This window comes from Tyto alba, unplaced genomic scaffold, assembly GCF_018691265.1.
Source record: "Tyto alba isolate M040663 unplaced genomic scaffold, T.alba_DEE_v4.0 Super-Scaffold_20, whole genome shotgun sequence".
In the NCBI taxonomy this organism is placed as follows: Eukaryota; Metazoa; Chordata; class Aves; order Strigiformes; family Tytonidae; genus Tyto; species Tyto alba.
The window spans coordinates 9,570,082-9,589,885 of record NW_024881283.1 but is presented as its reverse complement, the minus strand read 5'-3'; the positions used below and the strand labels follow the sequence as shown (position 1 = coordinate 9,589,885).

General features: G+C 67.0%; 3 protein-coding genes across 7 annotated transcripts in view; 2 read left to right on the top strand and 1 right to left on the bottom strand.

Moving 5' to 3' along the window:
• Positions 1-7,158, top strand: part of DLGAP3 (DLG associated protein 3) — a 28,406-nt gene extending 21,248 nt beyond the window's left edge. For 4 of the 5 annotated variants that reach the window (XM_042793836.1, XM_042793833.1, XM_042793835.1 and 1 more), the window contains 8 exons: positions 20-134; positions 260-494; positions 980-1,320; positions 1,450-1,535; positions 2,250-2,674; positions 3,002-3,093; positions 3,313-3,456; positions 5,025-7,158. In XM_042793836.1, coding sequence (XP_042649770.1) covers positions 20-134; positions 260-494; positions 980-1,320; positions 1,450-1,535; positions 2,250-2,674; positions 3,002-3,093; positions 3,313-3,456; positions 5,025-5,243 — 1,657 coding nt within the window. In that variant the 3' untranslated portion in view covers positions 5,244-7,158. The remainder of the gene's footprint in view (positions 1-19; positions 135-259; positions 495-979; positions 1,321-1,449; positions 1,536-2,249; positions 2,675-3,001; positions 3,094-3,312; positions 3,457-5,024) is intronic. The other variant, XM_042793837.1, reaches the window with a different exon arrangement.
• An 894-nt stretch (positions 7,159-8,052) lies between these two features.
• On the top strand, positions 8,053-9,388 carry SMIM12 (small integral membrane protein 12). Its single transcript, XM_042793947.1, has 2 exons — positions 8,053-8,096; positions 8,359-9,388. Exon 2 carries the CDS (start codon positions 8,370-8,372, stop codon positions 8,646-8,648), a length of 279 nt encoding a protein of 92 aa, XP_042649881.1. The 5' UTR covers positions 8,053-8,096; positions 8,359-8,369; the 3' UTR covers positions 8,649-9,388.
• Positions 9,389-15,101: 5,713 nt separating this feature from the next.
• GJA4 (gap junction protein alpha 4) lies at positions 15,102-18,716 on the bottom strand. Its single transcript, XM_042793926.1, has 2 exons — positions 18,210-18,716; positions 15,102-17,285 (listed from the first exon to the last, which is right to left on the bottom strand). Exon 2 carries the CDS (start codon positions 17,262-17,264, stop codon positions 16,233-16,235), a length of 1,032 nt encoding a protein of 343 aa, XP_042649860.1. The 5' UTR covers positions 17,265-17,285; positions 18,210-18,716; the 3' UTR covers positions 15,102-16,232.
• Between the last annotated feature and the right edge of the window lie 1,088 nt (positions 18,717-19,804).

Genomic DNA, 19,804 nt, shown 5'->3' with positions numbered 1-19,804 from the left:
TCCCACTGTCTCTCATTAGGTTTGCAAGTAGGCACTATTCTGATTCATATATCTGTAACTGTCCCAGCTGCTGCACGCCACCGCGAATGCTCCCACGGGGACAGGGCTACGGGCGTTCCTTCACCACCGGCCAGGTAGGGTTCCACACGGGGCAGGTTGGGCCAGGGGTGGGGACGGCGGATGTTCCTCTGAGCATCTCCTGCCCCGCTCGGCCCCGGCTCGCCTCGCCGACCCCAGCCTCACCCACCGCTCTCCCCAGATCAACGACGAGCTCAACCACCAGTTCGAGGCCGTCTGCGAGTCGGTTTTCGGCGAGGTGGAGTCGCAGGCCGTGGAGGCGCTGGACCTGCCCGGCTGCTTCCGCATGCGGAGCCACAGCTACCTGCGGGCCATCCAGGCGGGCTGCTCCCAGGACGACGACTGCCTCTCGCTCTTCTCCATGTCGGCCCCCGCCGGGCCGCCCATCACCAGCAGCATCCTGAAGCCCAGCACTTGTGAGTCCCGGGGGGGGTGGCGGGGGCTCGGCCGCGCGAGGGACCCCTGCATCTCCCTGTCTGGGTGCTTCCCAAGGGCTACTGCTAACCCCCCCCCCCTCCTGCCCCCAGCCCCCGGCACAAGGCAGGAGCATCCTGCTCGTGACTCAGTCTCAGGCACGGGGCTCCTCCGTGCTCCCGGCACCCATCTGCCATTCCTTCCTTCCCTCCACTTCCATCCCCATCTCCGCGCCTTGCTGGGTGCTGCAGCGGTGTGTCCCACCGGGGTCTGGGGTGCTTTCCAATCCCTTTCTGGGGATAAACCGGCCAAACAGTCCCTCTGAGCTCCAGCCCAGATCTCAGCCAGCTGAGGCGCAAACCCCGCGGGGCCGCGCTGCGGGAGGAGATGGGCACCGTACCCCCCCGGGGCCCCCTATTCGTGGCGGAAAATGAGCAAGTGTCTGTATTTTCACGTGCCTTTTCATCCTGCGCCTCTCCCACAACAGCCTTCAGTTACAGAAAAGCTCCACCTCCCATCCCTCCAGGAACCAAAGCCAAACCCCTCATCTCCGTCACGGCGCAGAGCAGCACCGAGTCCACCCACGAGACCTACCTGCCCGGCGAGGTCGCCCGCAGCCCCGCTTGGTCCAAAGACGCCGCGGCCCGCTGCAACTCGGCCGAGAGCCTGGAGAGCTCCAAGGTGACTGCCGTGGCCCTCGACCTGCCCCCGGTCCAGCCCCGCGCCGCTCCCAAGCCCTCCACGCTCATCATCAAGGCCATCCCTGGCCGGGAGGAGCTGAGGAGCTTGGCTCGGCAGCGCAAGTGGCGTCCCTCCATCGGCGTCCAGGTGGGCTTCGCTGCTCCCCGCGGGCTCCTGAGCCGGCTCCCAGCCTGCCTGAGCGGCGTGGGCGATGCTGAGCCGCCGCGCCACGTCTCGGGGCCGCCCTCCAGCGCTTTCCCTCTTGCCCCTTGGCAGGTCGAGGCCATCTCCGACTCGGATACGGAGAGCCGGAGCCAGAGGGAGTTCCACTCCATCGGGGTGCAGGTGGAGGAGGACAAAAGGTACCGCGCAGCCGGGCTGGGCTGAGACCTGCCACACTCACTACAACGGGGGATTGGGTCCCTCTGGGGCTCCCCGAGCTCCACATGCCACCACTGCCCCGCAGCATCTTTTCCCTCTCTCCTTCAACCCCCCAGAGCTCAGCACCATCCCCGTCCTGGGCTGTCTGCCCCCACCTGGGGCAGGATCTGGCCTTCCCTTTGCCCTCGCACCTTGCTGCTGCAAGTGGCCTGCCCGGGGAAGGGGCTCCCCTGCTCCCGCCCTGAGCTCGGGTCTCCTCTGCTGGGGCTCAACCCTGGGCTTTGAGCCTGGCCCAGGCGCAGATGAGACCTTTGGGATTTTCTGCAGCTAAACATGACGTTTTGGCTGGGCTGGGAGTGCCATGTGCCGGGGGACCTGCATGGCCCGCGGGAGGGAAGCTCCGGCAACGTGCCCACGCAGCCCCAGCACACGCTCTTCTCCATCCTCGGTCCAGCGCCGGTAGCCATGGAAACGGGCTAAGAGCAGAGGAGATGAGGGACTGGCAGGTTGTGGCTGCTCAGGGCTGTCCTCGCAAGCCCCGAATGCTCCGGGATCCAGAGCGGGGTGCCCCAGCCCCATCCTGCCCGCCGGCATCCCTCACCCTGCCCCTGCCCGCCATGGTACCCGGCGCGAGGGGGACAGCGGGGCTGTCCTGGCTGGCTGCGAGGGTCCCCACGCGCTCTCGCTCTCCGCAGGCGAGCGCGCTTCAAGCGCTCCAACAGCGTGACGGCGGGCGTGCAGGCGGACCTGGAGCTGGAGGGCTTCACCGGCCTGGCCGTGGCCACCGAGGACAAAGCCCTGCAGTTCGGGCGCCCCTTCCAGCGGCACTCCTCGGAGCCCGAGTCCGGCCGGCAGTACGCCGTGTACAAGACGGTGCACACGCAGGGGCAGTGGGCGTACCGGGAGGACTACCAGCTGCAGTACGACACGGTGGAGGTGCCCCGGCGGGACGCCTGGATGGAGCGGGGCTCCCGCAGCCTCCCCGACTCCGGCCGTGCCTCCCCCTGCCACCGCGACGGCGAATGGTTCATCAAACTGCTGCAGGCGGAGGTGGAGAAGATGGAGGGCTGGTGTCAGCAGATGGAGAGGGAGGCTGAGGACTACGACCTGCCGGAGGAGAGTGAGTCGGGGGGGGGTTTTGCTGGGGTTGGGAGGGACTGGGGCTATTGTAGAGCTGGGGGGGGGCACAGCCACGGTCCTGCAGCGCTCCCACCTTGGAGCATCTTCCCTGCCAAGGCTAAAGAGGTTGGGTGGGGGCAAGAAACACCGGGAGACCCTCTGGGACTAGTGGGGTCTGGGGGAGGGAGGAAATGCCACATGGGTTTTGGGGAGGGATTCGAGCTGCCCGGGCTGTCCCGCTGCCGCCAAGGGGGTGCAGGTCCCCGCTGTGCAGGGGAGAGGCTCTGCGCCCCGTGGGAACACTGACTGTCTGCTCTCCCCCCACCAGTCCTGGAGAAGATCCGGAGCGCTGTGGGCAGCGCCCAGCTCCTCATGTCCCAGAAGGTGCAGCAGTTTTACCGCCTCTGCCAGCAGAACATGGTCAGTGCCGGGCAGCGGTGCGGCGGGGTCTGCCGTGGTGGGCCGGGGGGGTCTTGTACCCTTAGCCAGTGAAAAAGGGACTTTGTAATGCCATAGGGGAGAGCTGGACAGAGACACCCCCCCCTCCCCAGCAGCGTGGGGGTGGGATGGCCACGTGGCTAGCAGAGCCGTTGTCCCGCGGGCAGATGTGGATGACACTCCGTCCCTCTGTCCCCACAGGATCCCAACGCGTTCCCCGTGCCCACCTTCCAAGACCTGGCCGGCTTCTGGGACCTCCTGCAGCTCTCCATTGAGGACGTCAGCATGAAGTTCGCGGAGCTCCAGCAGCTCAAGGCCAACGGGTGGAAGATCGTGGAGCCCAAGGTAAGGGCTGGCACTTGTCCCTGGTCACCTCTCCCTCCCTCCTCCTCCCCAAGCACATCCGCACCCAAACCGCCGCTGCCGGGCTGTCGCCGGTGGCTGCTTTTAGCAAACACTTGAAAAACAGAGCTGGGCAAAAAGGAGGGTAAAGAAGGGGTTGTTCCGCCGCCGCGGTCTTGCTGGGTGTTTTGGGGCAGTGCTGCTGGCAAAGGGCCGGGCAGGGTCTCAGCGCCGCGGACACCTTCACGCCCGTGCAGATGGACGAGAGGACGCGGAGCCCTGCCCTCGCAGCTCGGCGTGGTGCAGGAGGGTCCACGGGGCTGTTTCACTGTGACGGGAGGGTCCACGGGGCCGTCTCAGTGTCAGGAGGGTCCACAGGGCCGTCTCACCATGGCAGGAGGGTCCACAGGGCTGTCTCACCGTGGCGAGAGGGTCCACGGGGCCATCTCACTGTGGCAGGAGTGTCCACTGGGCTGTCTCACCGTGGCAAGAGGGTCCACGGGGCTGTCTCACTGTGATGGGAGGGTCCACGGGGCCGTCTCAGTGTCAGGAGGGTCCACAGGGCCGTCTCACCATGGCAGGAGGGTCCACGCGGCTGTCTCACCGTGGCAAGAGGGTCCATGGGGCTGTCTCACAGTGTCAGGAGGGTCCACAGGGCCATCTCACTGTGGCGAGAGGGTCCACGGGGCTGTCTCACCATGGCAAGAGGGTCCACGGGGCTGTCTCACCATGGCAAGAGGGTCCACAGGGCTGTCTCACCATGGCAGGAGGGTCCACGGGGCTGTCTCAGTGTCAGGAGGGTCCACAGGGCCGTCTCACCATGGCAGGAGGGTCCACAGGGCTGTCTCACCGTGGCGAGAGGGTCCACGGGGCCATCTCACTGTGGCAGGAGTGTCCACTGGGCTGTCTCACCGTGGCAAGAGGGTCCACGGGGCTGTCTCACTGTGATGGGAGGGTCCACGGGGCCGTCTCAGTGTCAGGAGGGTCCACAGGGCCGTCTCACCATGGCAGGAGGGTCCACGCGGCTGTCTCACCGTGGCAAGAGGGTCCATGGGGCTGTCTCACAGTGTCAGGAGGGTCCACAGGGCCATCTCACTGTGGCGAGAGGGTCCACGGGGCTGTCTCACCGTGGCAAGAGGGTCCATGGGGCTGTCTCACAGTGTCAGGAGGGTCCACAGGGCCATCTCACTGTGGCGAGAGGGTCCACGGGGCTGTCTCACCATGGCAAGAGGGTCCACGGGGCTGTCTCACCATGGCAAGAGGGTCCACAGGGCTGTCTCACCATGGCAGGAGGGTCCACGGGGCTGTCTCACTGTGATGGGAGGGTCCACGGGGCCGTCTCACCATGGCAGGAGGGTCCACGGGGCTGTCTCACTGTGGCAAGAGGGTCCACGGGGCTATCTCACAGTGTCAGGAGGGTCCACGGGGCCGTCTCACCGTGGCTTTGGCAGCACCGTGTACGGAGGTGCACGTGCCCCGCACGCCCCCCAGCTGTGCCGAGCCCACCGGGACGCCCGTTCCACAAAGCTCCCGGCCCCACACCCGCGCTGAAGCCCCCGTTGTCTGTGCAGGAGGAGAAGAAGGTGCCTCCCCCGATACCAAAGAAGCCGCCGCGCTCCAAGGTGCACCCGGTGAAGGAGCGCTCCCTGGACTCGGTGGACCGGCAGCGGCAGGAGGCCCGCAAGCGGCTCCTGGCAGCCAAGCGAGCTGCCTCCTTCCGCCAGAGCTCGGCCACCGAGAGCGCGGACAGCATCGAGATCTACATCCCCGAGGCGCAGACCCGGCTGTGACCGCAGCCTCCGCTTTTCTACCCGGACTGGACGGTGCGGCCGTAGCTCACTGTGATGGGGGGCCGCGGGGGGACACCCTGGGGCAGCCCTTGGCCCCACTCACAGCTTCTCTCTTTTCTATCTTTACACCTTTCGTGGACCCGATGGCGGGTGAACACAAGCCCGGTTCTGCCCCGTCCCGTCGCCCCCCGCCCGCATGCCCCTGCCAGCCTCTCCCGGGGTTCGGGGCTCTCCCTCCCTCTGCCCTCTGTGGGGCCGTGTCCCACCTCTCTGTCTCCCCCCCCCCCCCCCAGCCCTTCCGCACCACCCCCCCAGCCTGCATCCCAACCAAAAGAGAGGCGACCCCCAGCCCCCGGCCCCACCGGGCTGGGGGAGGGGAGGGGGCTGCAGGCAGGCCCCCCCCACCTCTCTGTACTCAGTGCAATCGCCCAGTGGGGACGGGCCCCCCCCCCGCCCAGTCAGAGCCCCCCCAGCCCCGCTCCCCGGCCCTGCCAGCACGTGGTTTTGGGACGCGGTGGGGACAAGGGGCTCCCCCGTGTTGCCCCCCACCTGCCTCCGGCTCGGGTGCCCTGGGGCACCCAGGGCTCCTTCCCCTCTATACATATATAAATATAACCTGAGGAATAAACCAGAAATTACACGTGACCAGCGCTGCGTTCTGGCTGGTGGCACGGCCCAGAGCAGCAGAAACCCCCCGGTCACGGCGAGCCGCCCCGCTTCCCTCGCACGGAGCATCGCGACGCGCTTCTCCCCTTCCCGCTCAGCCCTCCTTCCCCGCCGGTCTGTCCCTCCATCCGTCTGTCCTTCCCTCCTGCCAGCCTGGAGGCCGGGAGCACCTCTGCGGCGTGGCGCTAGGGCTGGGGGGGATACGGGGTGTGTGTGTGTCCCCCTCCTCCCCGTGCCTCGCTGACGCTTCCCCGGTGTGCGAGCGAGGCGGTAGCGGGGGGAGACCTGCCTGCAGCCCCCTTGCACCCGCAGTGTAGGGGACCACGGCGGCTCTGCCCCGGGCCAGGCTCGGTGCCGGCGGGTGGGACGGGAGCGTGGACATGGCCAGCAGCTGCCCCTTGAGTGGGGGGGCTGCTAGAGATCACCCCAAGGGGGTCACCCCTTCTCCCCGAGCTCCCGGTGCCCCGCGGGGATGGGACACCCCGGGATGCTGCTGCTCCCAGCTCCTCCATCGCTGCGCACAGAGCTGGGAGCAGGGGGTGTGTGTGTGGGGGGGGGGGGGGGGGCGTCCCCAAAAGTCCTCTCCAGGGCAGAGCAGCGTGACAGGGCAGGAGGCTGCATCTTCCCCGTCCTTGTCCCCATCCCCGGTCCCTCTCCAAGCATCCTGTCCCCTGCAGTGTCCCCTTTTGGTGGCAGAAGAGGGGAGGACCCCACCCCTGTCCCCCACCCCGCCACACCAGCAGCCCCACGCAGCGTCACCAGCCACCCCCCCAGGCAGGGCCGGTGGGTGCCGGGTAGCTCCCAAAATCCAGGGCCAAACCTCGTCCAGGGCCCTGGGGGCAGGGCGGCGGGATCAGAGGCAGCTGGGAGGGGGGGCACCCAGCTCGTGCCCCCCATGGAACAGGGGGGGGCCGGGGCCGAGCAGGGGGGACGCCTCGCTGGGGGTCCCTCACTCCAGGGGGGGGTCTGTCGGTGCTAAACACCTCCGGGACGGCAGTGCCCACTCAGCCACCCAAAGGCCTTTCCCACCCCGCTCCCCACCCCTCCCCTGCACCCCGGATTTAGGGATGTGCCTGGGAAGGGCCCCCCCTGGGCCCCCCCCCGGCCAGCGCCGTGCAGTGACCGTGACACGTGGCTCCCTTTTTATTGTAATGAACCACCGCAATTAATAAAGATGACTTTGGTTACTCCGGGCCAGCGGCCACCTCCCCGTGGGGATGTGGCCGGCGCCGGGCTCGCCTTTCCCCTGTCTACTGCCCCTTCGTGTCTGTGGGGTGGGAGAGGGGTGTCCGTGGGGTGGGAGATCTCCCCAGAGGGTAGCTGGGGGTGTCTGCAGGTCTCCCCGTGGGAATCTCCCTCTGTCTCTTCCCATGGCTTTTTCCCTGTGGATCACTCCACGGGTCTCCCCGTGGGTATCTCCCTGTGGGTCTCTCCCCACAGGTGTGCCGCCCACTGGTGTCTCCCCGTGGATCTCCCCTCCGTGGGTCTCATCACGGGTGTCACCAAGCAGCTCTCTCCCCCAGGTCTCCCTGTGGGTATCTTCCCAGGACTCTTTCTGGGGGTCCCTCCCTGTGGGTCCCCACGTGGCTCTCTCCCTCCGTGGCTCTCCCCCCATTGCTCTTTCCCCCGTGGGTCTCTACTCTGTGCCTCTCTGCCCCGTTTCTCTTTCCCCTGTGGCTATTTCCCCCTGTGCCTCTTTCTCCCGTGGCTCTCCCCCCGTGGCTCTCTCCCCTCGTGGCTCTCCCCCCGTGCCTCTTTCCTCCGTGGTTTGGGTCTCCCCCGGTGGCTCTCTCCCCCCGTGCTTTGGCTCTCCCCCCGTAGTTTGGCTCTCCTCCGTGGCTCTCTCCCCCCGTGGGTTCGGTCTCCCCGTGGGTTCAGTCCCTCCGTGGGTTCGGTCTCTCCGTGGGTTCGGTCTCCCTCCGTGGGTCTCTCCCCCCGTGGGTTCGGTCCCTCCGTGGGTTCGGTCTCCCCCCGAGGGTCTCTCCCCCCGTGGGTCTCCCCTCGGAGCCGCCTCCGCCGCCGCCGCTCCTCCAGCGCCGCCGATCCCCCGCCGTCCGCCAGGGGGCAGCACCGCCCCGCCGGGCCGCGGGGGCGCCTCTCTCGGCCGCGCTCCCGCCCGCCGCCGCGGACCGGAAGGGGCGGGGCGACAGCGGCGGCGGCGGCGGCGGAGGTGGCGGCCGGGCCCAGGTGAGCGGGGCCGCCCCGGGGCTCGCTCGGGCTCCGGCTGCGGCTCCGGGACCCCCGGGAGGGGCCGGGCGGGGTGTCCCGGCGCGACCCAGTCGGGTCCCCATCTCCTGTGGGTCAGTGCTGAGGCCGCGGGGCGGCCCCCCCTCCCCTCCCGCCCTGGTACGGCCTTGCCCGCCGGGGCGCGGCCTAGCCCGCAGGCCTCGGGCTCCGCGGGGAAGGGCGGGGGGTGGGGGGCCCGGTTTGTGACCGCCGCCTCCCGCAGCCCCCGGCGCCATGTGGTCCGTGGTCTGGGCGGCCGTGCGCTCCAAGGCCCCGTACGTCACCTTCCCGGTGGCTTTCGTGGTGGGGCTGGTGGGCTACCACCTGGAGTGGTTCCTCCGTGGCGACCCCCCGCCCGCGGCCGAGGAGGAGAAGAGCATCTCGGAGCAGCGGGAGGACCGCAAGCTGCAGGAGATCGCGGGCAAGGACCTGACCAAGGTGGTCAGCCTGAAGGACAAGCTTGAGTTCGCCCCTCGGGCCGTGCTGAACAGGAACCGCCCGGAAAAGAGCTAATAAAGCTGTCTGGGCCAACGCGGTGCCCTGGAGCAACTGTCCTCGGCTGCCAGAGAGCTGTGTCCCCCAGCACCGTGCTGGGGACACCCCTGTCACCTCCACATCCTTCACCAGCCTCCCTCCTGGGCCACATGCTGTGCCCACTGCTGCTCTTCACCCTCCCGGGGCCCGCTGGAGGGTCAGGGTTTGCCCACCCCATGGATGTGCTCAAGACACAGCACCCAGACCCCCTCCTTCATGAGAGCGTGGGCAGGGAGCCACGCTTTGGAGGTGGAGCGTGTCTGAAACTTATCACCTCTTGGCCTGTCCTGGAACCACGAAAGCCCCTCGGCCTCCTTTCACCCGTGTCTCTTTAGCTGCGGTTCCTCCCATGGCGTGAAGGTAGAAGAAACGTGGACTTGAGTGACGTGGGGTCGGGGTCAGGCTAACTGCCTGTGGCGGGAGGACCTGCTGTCTTGCTCACAGCTCTCCCAAGGCTCTTGGTGAGCCCCGACCATGCTGCCACGTTGCACCCCCCGGGAGCCTGAGCGGCGCTGGGGATCCCTGGGGAACTCCTCTGCATCATCCCCAGGCTGCGCAGCGAGGAAGGGGGACGAGGGGAAGTGGAAGTCCTGGCCCTGCTTCTGTTGTGGAGCTCCACTTGTGGAGCTCTGAGCGTGGTGGTGGCTTTGGACCGGTGTGTAGAGAGCGGGGAGATCTCTGCCCTGTACAGGAACAGTCAGAATAAACTTCTGCCAGTCCTTGGGCCTCTGTGTCTTCTGGCCTCAGCCCTGGCTCAGAGCGTGTTTCTGCTGCCCGTGTTTTCAAGAAGCAGCCCCTTCTACAACGGGAAAAATGCTGTTGTTGTCCCTGGCCGGGCACTGATGTGAGGGCCTGGCAGCAGGGTGAGGGGCAGGAAGGAGGGGAAGGCACTGAAATCCCAGCCCCTGCTGCAGTTGTACCTCCCTCCCGGCTCCCCCGGCGGCGTCATCTGCTTCCCTTCGGCCTCCTTATCTAGACAAGAAGGGCTGTGGCAGCACCGGGTGGGGTCCCCAAGGACAGGCGGGTTCCTGCTGGGCTGCTGAGCGTGGCAGGAGAGGCAGCGAGCACCGGTGGCTGGTGTCCCCTCCAGCCTCTGGTGTCACCAATATGGCAGGACCAGACCCTGGTGACGGTTGCCCGGGCAGGGCCAGCTGCTCTCTGCTGGAGCTGTAGCTGGGGGTTATCGCTGCCTCCCGGCTTGTTTTTTCCCCTGGTGCCTGAGCGAGGCCTCGCTGCTGCCCCGGCCTTCCCCTCCCGGGGACCATAAATCTGTCGTGTCTGGTGCGAAGCCCTGAGGTCAGCAGCCAGTTCAGCGTTTTGCATCGCTCCGTCCCGTTTCCTCGGGGCTGGCTCCTGCGCTGCTGACAGCTTTACTGCTGGTGCTGCCCGGCTGTGTTTACCTCCTGACCTGCTGTCCTTGGGCTGGATCGCTGCCTTCCAGCTGGGCTCAGGGCCCGGCACTGCTGGGAACTCGCAGGCCTTTGCCATCGCGGCGCGTGAGGGCAGCTGAGGCTGGGGTAGGAGGTGCAGGAAGTCTCGGGGTGATGCAAAGGCTCTGCCAGCCCTGCCCCGCTGCTGCCTCCTGCACTGGGGCTCGCAGCACCTCTCGTGTCACCGCCTCGGTCCCCCTGGCAGGCTGGCACTGTCCCCTGAGCTTGCCCCTGCCCTTGGCCGCTTGCTTTCCCAGCCTGGCTGCGGGGTGATGCTGGGTGACGGCTCTTCCTTATTGTGTGCTGGGGTGGGAACGGTCCCGTCCCTTCCTCCAACTGGGACCAGCCGGACCCAGCTCGGAAACGTCTTCCAAAACGTCTTTGTTCACCCCGCGCCGGAGCGGCTCCCTCGGCTGTTTACAGCCCATTGATCTGCCTGTTTCCAGGGCCGGCCGGGCACAATCGGGCTTTGTCGGGGCCTCGCTGCCCCGTTTCCTCCCCTGGGCCCACGCGGTGCCGGTCGGGGGGGGGGGGCTGCTCCGGTGTGGTGCTGGAGCGATGTCCTCGGGCAGGGCTGAGCCCGCGTGGGCACTGATGGCACCTGGCCGGGCAGCCCCTGCCCTGCTGGTCCTGCCGTGTTTCCAGCTGCTTTCCATCTGTCTGGGGACTCCTGTCCATCCCCCCGGCATTGCTGCGGGGCCGTGGATTCCCCGCAGGTGCTGGGGCAGGGGTGAAGTCGCTTCCCAGAGACCGGTTGCCTTTCTCCTAAACCCTCGGTGCCGTAAACCCACCCTTCCTCCCATTGAATCCCAACAATGTGCTGCCTGGGAAGCGCCGGCTGGACAAGAATAGGAGCCGACAAGCACTTGGGGCTGGGGCGAGCAGCCGCAGTAGCTCACAAAGAGCGAGAGGAAGCTTTGTTGAATAAATGGCTTCCCAAGCCTGCACACTTGCTCAAGGGCAAGTCCTTGGTCCAGTCCAGTGTGTTTGTAATCCAGCTGTTCCCAGTACAGCACAGCTGGGCGCTGCAGCGGGGCCCGTGCCTGGCCACCGGCGTTTTGCTGACGAGCATCCTCCCAGGGCTTGTCCGGCTTTGGGGAAGTCCCTGTACTGTGCCACAGAGCAGGGATCCAATCTGGCAGAAGCGCTGCCTGTCCTTGCCCAGCACGTGGTGGCCGTGCCCCAGACTCGGGGGCAGCAAGCTGTGCTCTTGGCATGGCCCTGCTGCCTTGCTGCTTCCTCCCCGCTGGCTGCGAGGGCGGCTGCAGCTCCCGGGGTGACCCTTTGCCCTGCCCAGTGCTGGATTTGCTCCTGGGGGTCCATCGCGAGCAGCTTGGGAGAGGAGCAGGCGGTGGTTTCCAGAGGCAGGATGCAGGGAGCGAGGTGGGATCATGGAGGAGAGGTGTGAGCTGTGCCCCAGCTCGCGAGAGGTCAGCCCAAGGGACTGGGGCAGCTGCTGAGGGGGGGCAGCGAGACCCCCCCGGCCACTCGGCACGGCCGGGTGGCTGCAGCAGGCAGCTGGTTAGATCAGAGCAGGGATGCCCCAGCTGCGCGGGGCTGGGGACGCTGCGCTGCCACAGGGGCTGCTCAGAGCCATCGGTCCCCTTCCCACAAGGCCCAGGGTGATGATGCTTTGGGGAGGAGAGGAAGGGTGCTGGGGGGGGGTCTGGGGGGTGGGAGCCAGGGCCCACAGGGACTCAAACTCCCGTGGCCCATCTTGGAGTGGTGTGGTCACCCTGGGGCAGCCAGGACCTGCACACAGTGCGGTGTCCCTGCAGCCCTGGGACATGGAGGGTGCTCACCCCGGCTGCGCTGGAGAGCAAATGGCGTGTGTGTGTCCCCCCCCCAGCACGTCCCCCGCAGCCCCTGGGGACATCTGCTCCCTCCCCTGCCCCAGCCAGCCCAGGCTGTTTTCCCAGGCTCTGGTTTTGCCCTTTTCCCGAGCGCAGCAAAGTCCTTTCCCAGCCTCCCCATCTCGCTCGCCTCTTCCTGCCGTGGCCCCCGGCGCAGGCCCACCACGCCGCGCCCGACAGCTCCTTTCTGCAGCCAGCAAAAGCCCCGAAGTGCTGGGGGAGCGGGGCAGCTCTGCCCTACATCGTGACACAGCCTGGGGACAGGGCCCCTTCCCACCCAGCACTGCCTCTTGCAGCTCAGGGCTGATCCCCTCCCCAACCCCAGCATCCCAGGGCCACCGCAGCTCCTTGCTTTTAGACCGCATCAATGTCCCCACGCCAGGAAAACCCTCCCGGCAGCCCCTGCCCTCGTGGTGCTGCACCGGGATGATGCCCTGAGCCGCTGGCAGGGGCAGGACCCATCCCGGGGTGGGCACGGGGTGCCGGGCACTGTGGTCCCGTTGCCTCCGTGCGAGGAAGTGGCCGGAGGGGAGCTACAATGTCAGGATGCGGGAAGTCATCGGGGCTATTGAGCGCGTTTCCTCCCGCCCGAGGTTCTCACACTGGGCCGCATTGTCTGCCGTGCCCACGCGTGGAGGGCTAAATATAACCCGGGGCCGGGGCCTGGGGGGAGGAAGGGAGCTGTTTTGGGGGTTTGCTTTTTCTCTGTTGTGCACTGGCAGCGGTGCTGGTAAGGGTAGGATTGTACCTGGCTTGGTGGTGCCTCAGTGGTGGGGGCTGTGGGTGCAGGGTGCTGGGGCTCTGGGAGGGGTCAGTGTCTGGCCTAGGAGGATGCTCCTGCCTGTGCCCCCCCCGAGGGGCTGCGGGAATTGGGGCACTGGGACGCGGGGCCCTGGTGGGACCATGCTGTGGCCCTGGTTGGCATCCCCCTGCCCAGCCCTCTGCCCTGCCTCCGCTCAGCCGCAATTTTGGTCCTGCTGTGGCTCTTCCTGTGCACTGGTTGGATTTAGACACTTGCTATTTTCTGTACGCTGGGAAAGGTTAAAAATAAACTCCTTGGTGCTCAGCCAGTGCCGTCGGCAGAGCCTTGCAGGCGCGACACGCTGTGGCAGCCCTCACAGCTCCTCTCCCCTAGCCCAAGGCAGGATAGTGCGGGGGGAGCCCAGCACAGACTGGTCCTAACTGGGGCTGGCAGGACCCTCCCTGCAAACCCATGGCTGTGGGGCAGTCACTGGCGCAGGCTCCTGGGGGCCATGGCTGGTGTTAGGCCAAGGTCCCCAGCAGGATTTGGGGTCCCAGGGCTGGCAGAGCTGCCCCAAAGCCTTTTCTGACTCAGGGGGTGCTCCAGGCAGGGTGATTTGGCAGGGATGGGGTTGTTGGTGGGGAGTACAGTCAGCCTTGCATTTGGATAAACCCCACCGGGCTTTTAGGTGGGGGTTCCAGAACCCAAGGGCAACGTCAGTGCAGGGGTCCCAGCCTGAGTGGCCACGGGAACAGGCCCCACGGTGCTCCCACCCCACGGCCATGCCCAGGGCTCTCCGCCGTCCCAGCTGGGCGGCTGCGGTGGGTCCCGGTGCCTGTGCATCGCGGCACATACACGGGGCTGTGCTCACTGGCCGTTACCCCAGAGCTGGGTCTCAGGGGTGCCCATGGGGACCCCCTCACCACAGCCCCCAAGCCCGCCCGTGCCACCGCAGGGCTCAGCATCACGGTACGGGGCCGGGCGCTGGGGCAGCGAGCGCTGTTCCCAGAAAGGGGCCGGAGGGGCCTGTTTACTCAGGAGGGAGCGCGGAGGTGTGAGAAAGGCCGTGCGCGTCCGGCCGGCCACTCTCTGGCCCCAAGCTGTGCCAAAGGGCTTCGCCGGGCCAGCCCGTGCCCTTATCAGCTTCAAACTTTTATTTGCCTAAAGGGCCGCCCGCCTGCCTTTTAGGGGGCTGCTGCCCCCCTCCCCGGCCCCGCCGTGCAGGTGAGCCCCTCGCTGTTGTTGTTGGCGTGTGCCGCGGGCAGGTCCCGGCGGCGTGGGGTCACGCCGGCCGCCCCGAGCCACCTTGTCACAACACGGGAACAATAGCAAGCTGCGGAGCCGTGTTTGCGCAGCGCCCGTGGCCAGGCACCGTGTCCAGGCAAGGGGGATTCTCGGCCGTCTTGTTTTCCACCTTGCAGCGCCGTTCGGAAAAGCGTGATGCTCCCCCCGTGCCAACAAAAATATCAGCTCAGGAGAGGGGAGGCGAGCGGGGGAGCAACGCTGGCGGGTAAACACACATCCCGGCTGCACCGGTACCTTTCACACGGGTATTTCCTCCCGGCTGAGCATGGCCCCCCCCCGAAAGCTGTGGGTCTTTGCAGCTCTGCTGATGCCTGGTGAGCACTGGGCTGTGGTCCCCCCATTGCACTGGGGCGCTCTGTGGGGTCCCCACTGGGCAAAGGTGGGAGCAGGGCAGGGTCCCTGTGGAGGGGACCTACCCCTACATCCTCCTGGAGGGTGCAGGAGAGGGCTGAGTGCTAGCAGGGTGCGCCCCAGACCCCCACCCCAGGGGATTTTACCCTCCTCAGCCCCAGCAGGGAGGGGGACCAAGGGTGGGCTCAGCTGCCAGCCCAGGCTCTGCACCAAGGGCACCGCAGCCGGGTGCCTCCCTCTCCGCTTCCGCCAGTGGCTGATGGCAGCGATATCACCCCCTATCACCCATATTTCATTTTCTCCAGGGTATTTTTAGTCCGTCCCACCCTCGCTGAAGAGGCCCTCGGCCGAGAGCAGGCTCTGCCCTGGGCTGGCTTGGCTGCAGAAACTAAACAACAGTCCCAGCTGCATTGTGTGCCTTTATCTGCAGCTCATTTCCAGCTATTATGCAGCCACAGGCAGCTCCCTGGCCTCCGCCGGGTTTATCGGTGGCAGGGGGAGAGGGGCTGAGCTCTGCTTTGGGCTACCCTGAGCCTGCACCTTGCTGAGGCCAGGTACAAGGGGACAGGACACTATAGCAGGGAGGTTTGTGCTTTCAGTGCCCCCACAGCACAACTGGAGCTCAGGGGGTGTCCACGCTCCCCTTCACCCCATCCCCCCCAAGACAGCACCTTCCCTCTTTCTTGGCCCCCAACCCTTACCCTGCCCCCCCAAAGCAGCTGCGTGAAGCACAGTCACACCACACTTCACCTTTTTCATCCATCCAGCTTTATTCAACAAGATGCAGCACTGAGTCTGCCAGGGGGAAAGGAAACAGCATTGAGGATCAATAGCCCTTTGGTCACGGCAGGACCTTCCCCTTTCACAGCGTCGCTGGGCTGGGGAAGTTGGGGCAACGGTTTTTATGGGGGGCTGTTGGTTCTTCCATCCCCCCCAGCCCCTCAGCCCACAGCAGGAGATGACTAGTGCAAAGTAATAAAACCAATAACCCCCCAAACGAGCAGTCGCCAGGCTAATTCCTCCCCAAAAACCACAGGGCTGGAGGGTGCGGGGCCCAGGCTGGACACGGCTCCCCAAATCCCCCTCACAGCTGCACCTTTAAGGCAGAAAGCTCCATGCTCAGGCCAGCAGGATAAAAATAACTTAAGAGACACGCACCACATGGGAAAGGGTCCAGGGGCAGGAGGCGGAGCGGCGGGACTCACACTCCTGGGGCACCCAAGAAGTGACCCTGCAGCCATCGGGATCAGCCCATCACTGCAGAGCCCCGACCGCGAGCTGCCGCCAGCTTAACCCCCTCGTTGTCCCACGTGAAGGGGGGCAGCTCCTCCAGCAAACCCTGGGCAGAAGCCACCGGCCCCACTGGCTCCCCACCGGGGTCACAGGAACGGGACGGGGCTGGTGGCCAGGACCCCTCAGGCAGCGGTGCCCCAGCCCGGTTCCCTCCAGTCCTCCGAGGCTCAGCCTGCTCCGTGCAGAGGCGAGCGGCTTCCCACGGCCACACGCCCGGCTCTCACGCCGGCGGGGGCTCCGGCGAGCCCCGGGGTCCGGCCAAGCCGCGGCTCCCGAGGGGGTCGCAGCCTCGGGGACAGCCTGTTCCCAGCGGCGGTGGCTCCAGGGATTTCTCCCTTTCCCACGGCGAGGCACACGCCGTCCTGGGGAACTTTCTGCAGTTTCCTTCCTTGCAGGGTCTGTGGGGGAAAATGGGAGAGAGCGGAGGCTCCTGAGCGCCGCACCCCAGGGGCAGGCAGGTCCCTGCGGGCAGGGACCCATCCGTATGGCACAGCACCAGGCGGGAGGCAGCTGCCTGCCCACGGCCAGCACCTTCGCAGGCACGAGGGACCAAGGAAGGTCCCCTCGGCCGCCCGGGGCCAGCCCAGCACTAGACATATTGCTTTTTGGAGGCTGAGCTCCCGGGCCGGCTGCACAGCTTCTCCTCTGGGGTGGGGGCTTCGGCAGCCCTGGGGGCGTAGGGGTCCGAGAGCGACCTGCTGCCGCTGCCCAGCGCCAGGTTCTCCTCGTTGTGGAAGTTGGCCCAGTTCTGCTCGCTGGAGAGCTTGTTGTAGGCCTGGTAGGGCGGCGTGTGGCTCTCAGCCATGGGCAGGAAGGGGTAGTGCTTGGGTGGGTAGGGACCCAAGACCATGCTGTCGGCAAAGGCGTCCCGGCTCAGGCCAGCCGGCCCCGACACCTTCTTGATGTTACTAAGCAGGTTCTTGCAGCAGAGGTGGAAGAGCTCCAGGAGGTTCAGGATTAAGGAGATCAGGCCCATCACCAGCATGAAGATGATGAAGATGCTCTTCTCGGTGGGGCGGGAGATGAAGCAGTCAACCTGATGGGGGCAAGGGTCCCTCTTGCACACATAGCGGGGCACCATGGAGAAGCCGTACAGGTACCACTGGCCAACGAGGAAGCCAGCCTCAAAGATGCTCTTGCAGATCACACTGATGAGGTACGTCCACATCAGCGCCCCTCGGATCTTGAGTCGCCCGTCCTCTGTCATGTAGATCTTGGACATCTTCTTCTCCACGGCTGCCAGGGCCTGCTCGATCTTTGGGTCCTTGCTGTGGATAGCCCGAAGCTCGCTCTCCTGTTGCTTCAGCTTCTCCTCCTTCCGGGAGAGATAGACAACGTGGCCGAGGTAAATCAGGGTTGGGGTGCTGACAAAGAGGAACTGGAGCACCCAGTAGCGGATGTGGGAGATGGGGAAGGCTTTGTCATAGCAGACGTTGGTGCAGCCTGGCTGCTTGGTGTTGCACACGAAATCCGACTGCTCGTCCCCCCACACAGACTCCCCAGCCAAGCCCAGGATGAGGATGCGGAAGATGAAGAGCACGGTGAGCCAGATCTTCCCGATCACAGTCGAGTGCTCCTGGACTTGGTCCAGCAGTTTCTCCAGGAAACCCCAGTCGCCCATCTTTTAGGGAGCCTTGTGCCTCTGCCAGCAGAGAGGGGAGGAGAGCCAAGTCAGTTCTCCGCTGAGGGTCCCAGCAAACCCACCGAGGAGCATCCCCCACCTGAGGGAGGGAGCCAGGCAGCATTTCTGCGCCCAGGAGCGCTCCTCCTCCACCCCAATGCCCAGTGTGGAAACATGGGGAGAAGAGGCAGCGCAGGGATTTGCCTCCCCCCAGCAGCACCCAGCCCACAGCACCCCCAGCTCGTGGCTGCCCTGGCCCCCCAGGACACAGCCCGCAGCCAAGGGCTCCTGGGCTGGCTGGGTTGGGGCTGCCTGGAGCAGCCAGAGAGGGGGCACGGCTGGGGCTCACAGGGGGAGCCCCAATTTGCTCCTCCTGCAGCCCCCCGCCCCGGCTTTACCAAAGAACAGAGAGCAGCAGGGCTGCGACGAGGGGACTGCAACCCCCCGGGGTACAGCAGCCACCTCGACACCCATTCAGGGCTCACCCCAAATTGACAGGACAGTCCCCAGCCAGCTCCCTTGCTGTGGGGTGACAGCACCCCAGTCCCAGTGCATTTCCCCTTTGCCCAGGGCTCTCCCGGGCCCGGGGACCCCCGAGGCCACTCACCATCCACAGCCCCGGTGCTGCCGCGGGGACCCCGGGGTGCCCCGACCTCAGCCCCGGCTGCCGCCGAGCCGAGCCCAGCCCGCACCCCCCCCCCGCAGGAGCTCAGCCCCGCAGCCCGGCTGGGAGAGAGGAAGCGGCTGCAGCCCTGGCTCCTAATTAACCCCTGCTAATTAAACAGGCAGAGGTGCCAGCTGGACCGTTAAAGGGACACCCAGAAGCGGTGGGTGCCCCGAAGCAGCCAGCGGGTGCCAGCGGTGGGGGGTTCCCCCGTCCCCAAGCGCGGTGTCCCCGAGCGGTGCCCGGTGCCGTCGGGGGGGTCCCGGGGACCCCTCACTCACCTCCGCCGCTCCGGGCACGTCCCGTCGGGCTCGGGCCGCGCTGGGTGTGAGCGGCCGGGCCGGGCCGGGCGGTTCAGGCCGTGCGGGGCCCCGGGGAACCGGGGGAGGAGCGCGGGCAGGAAACTGGGGGCCGGGGCTTAGCGCCGAGCCGCAGGTGTGCGGGGCCGCCCCGACCCGCTGCCCCCACGGCCGAGGGGGCGGCCCCGGCAGGCAGGGGGGGCGGTGGGTCCGCGGAGCTCCGCCCGGCCTCCCCCCTCCCTTCCCCCCCCCCGCCCCACCGCGGGTGAAGCCGTCGGGGGGCAGCGGGAAGCCCGGCTGTCCCTGCTGCGGGGACAGCCCGGCGGCCCATGCTCTGCTTGTGGCTGAGCGGGGGAAAGAAGGACCCACCCGGGATGTACGGACCCTGCCCACGGGTGGGGCCCTCGGCACGATCAACCCACTGCGCTCCCCTAAAGCCACCGCGCTTTCGGTACCCGCATCCCTGGCCGGGGGCACCGCGGGGGGAGGCAGAGCCGGGGAGATGCCGGGGCGTGCGGCGGGGTGTCCCCGGGGGGATGCTGCGTCCCCTGCCCGCTCCGGCCCGTCCCCACGCGGGTCCGTGCGGCGTGACGGGCGCTGGGTGGTGCTGGAGCCACACCGGAGCCCAGCCCCGCGTCCCCCGCCGCTACCGGGCGGAGCTGAGCCGGGCTCCGGGCTCCGGGGGCCGCGCCCAGGTTGGAAGCGGAGCTTTGCTGTCGGGGGGCTCGAACGGGGCGTTGCGGGGGTTTGCGGGGGCACCGCGACAAGGAGCGGCGGGGGGGGACAGCGGGTGGGTGGATGGTGATATTTTATGCACCGGCTTAAGTCCTGCTGGTTTCCGGGCTGCGGGGGCAGAACCCCCCCGTGTGTGCCCCCCACTCGCTGTCCTGAAGCAAGCGCAAAGGGCCGGCCGAGCGTGACGGGCTTGGGCTTGGGCTCTTGAAACCAGCAACTAGGCCAGTCTGCACACACAACTGGGAGCTGCCTCCTCTCCCACGCGGAGACGTGGCATTTCCTCCTCACAAACAGTGCCGGGGTTGAGCCGAGGGCAGAGCCGGAACAGCATCGTTATGTTTAATATAAAATAATTGCCATGCTTCGGGTAACACCCACGTGTCGCCCCGTGCTGTGGCACCAGGGTGCTGCGGAGCCCAGTGCCCATCTCCCACTCAGCACTGTGAACCTTGCTCCCCCCTCCCAGCACCCCTGGGTTGTGGCTGCCCAAGCCCACGGTCCCCCCTCTGTGCTGGTCCCCAGTGATGCTCTGTGTCCTGCCAGCCCTCCATGGGAGGAAACCATCACCTCCGGGCGGCTATTCAACCTCCTGGAGCATCTCTCCTCTGGCACAGGATGCCCCGTGCCCTGGGCTGGCACTGCAGGTGACACAGGTGACGTGGTGCTGGGGTGCCCACGGGAGCAGCCCACGCTGCAAGCATTTGCTCCGTGTCCCAGCACAGAGGCTCATCACCCTCCCAGCAGCGTGGGCATCACCGTCGCAGCCTCTCCCAGCAGCACGAGCCCCGGCTGTGCCAGTGCCCACCACGACACACTCGTGGGTGTGGGGAAGCCGCGGGTGG

Coding starts and splice junctions, on each gene's coding strand:
- GJA4 (XM_042793926.1), bottom strand. CDS start 17,264: ATGGGCGACTGGGGTTTCCTGGAGAAACTGCTGGACCAAGTCCAGGAG.
- SMIM12 (XM_042793947.1), top strand. CDS start 8,370: ATGTGGTCCGTGGTCTGGGCGGCCGTGCGCTCCAAGGCCCCGTACGTC.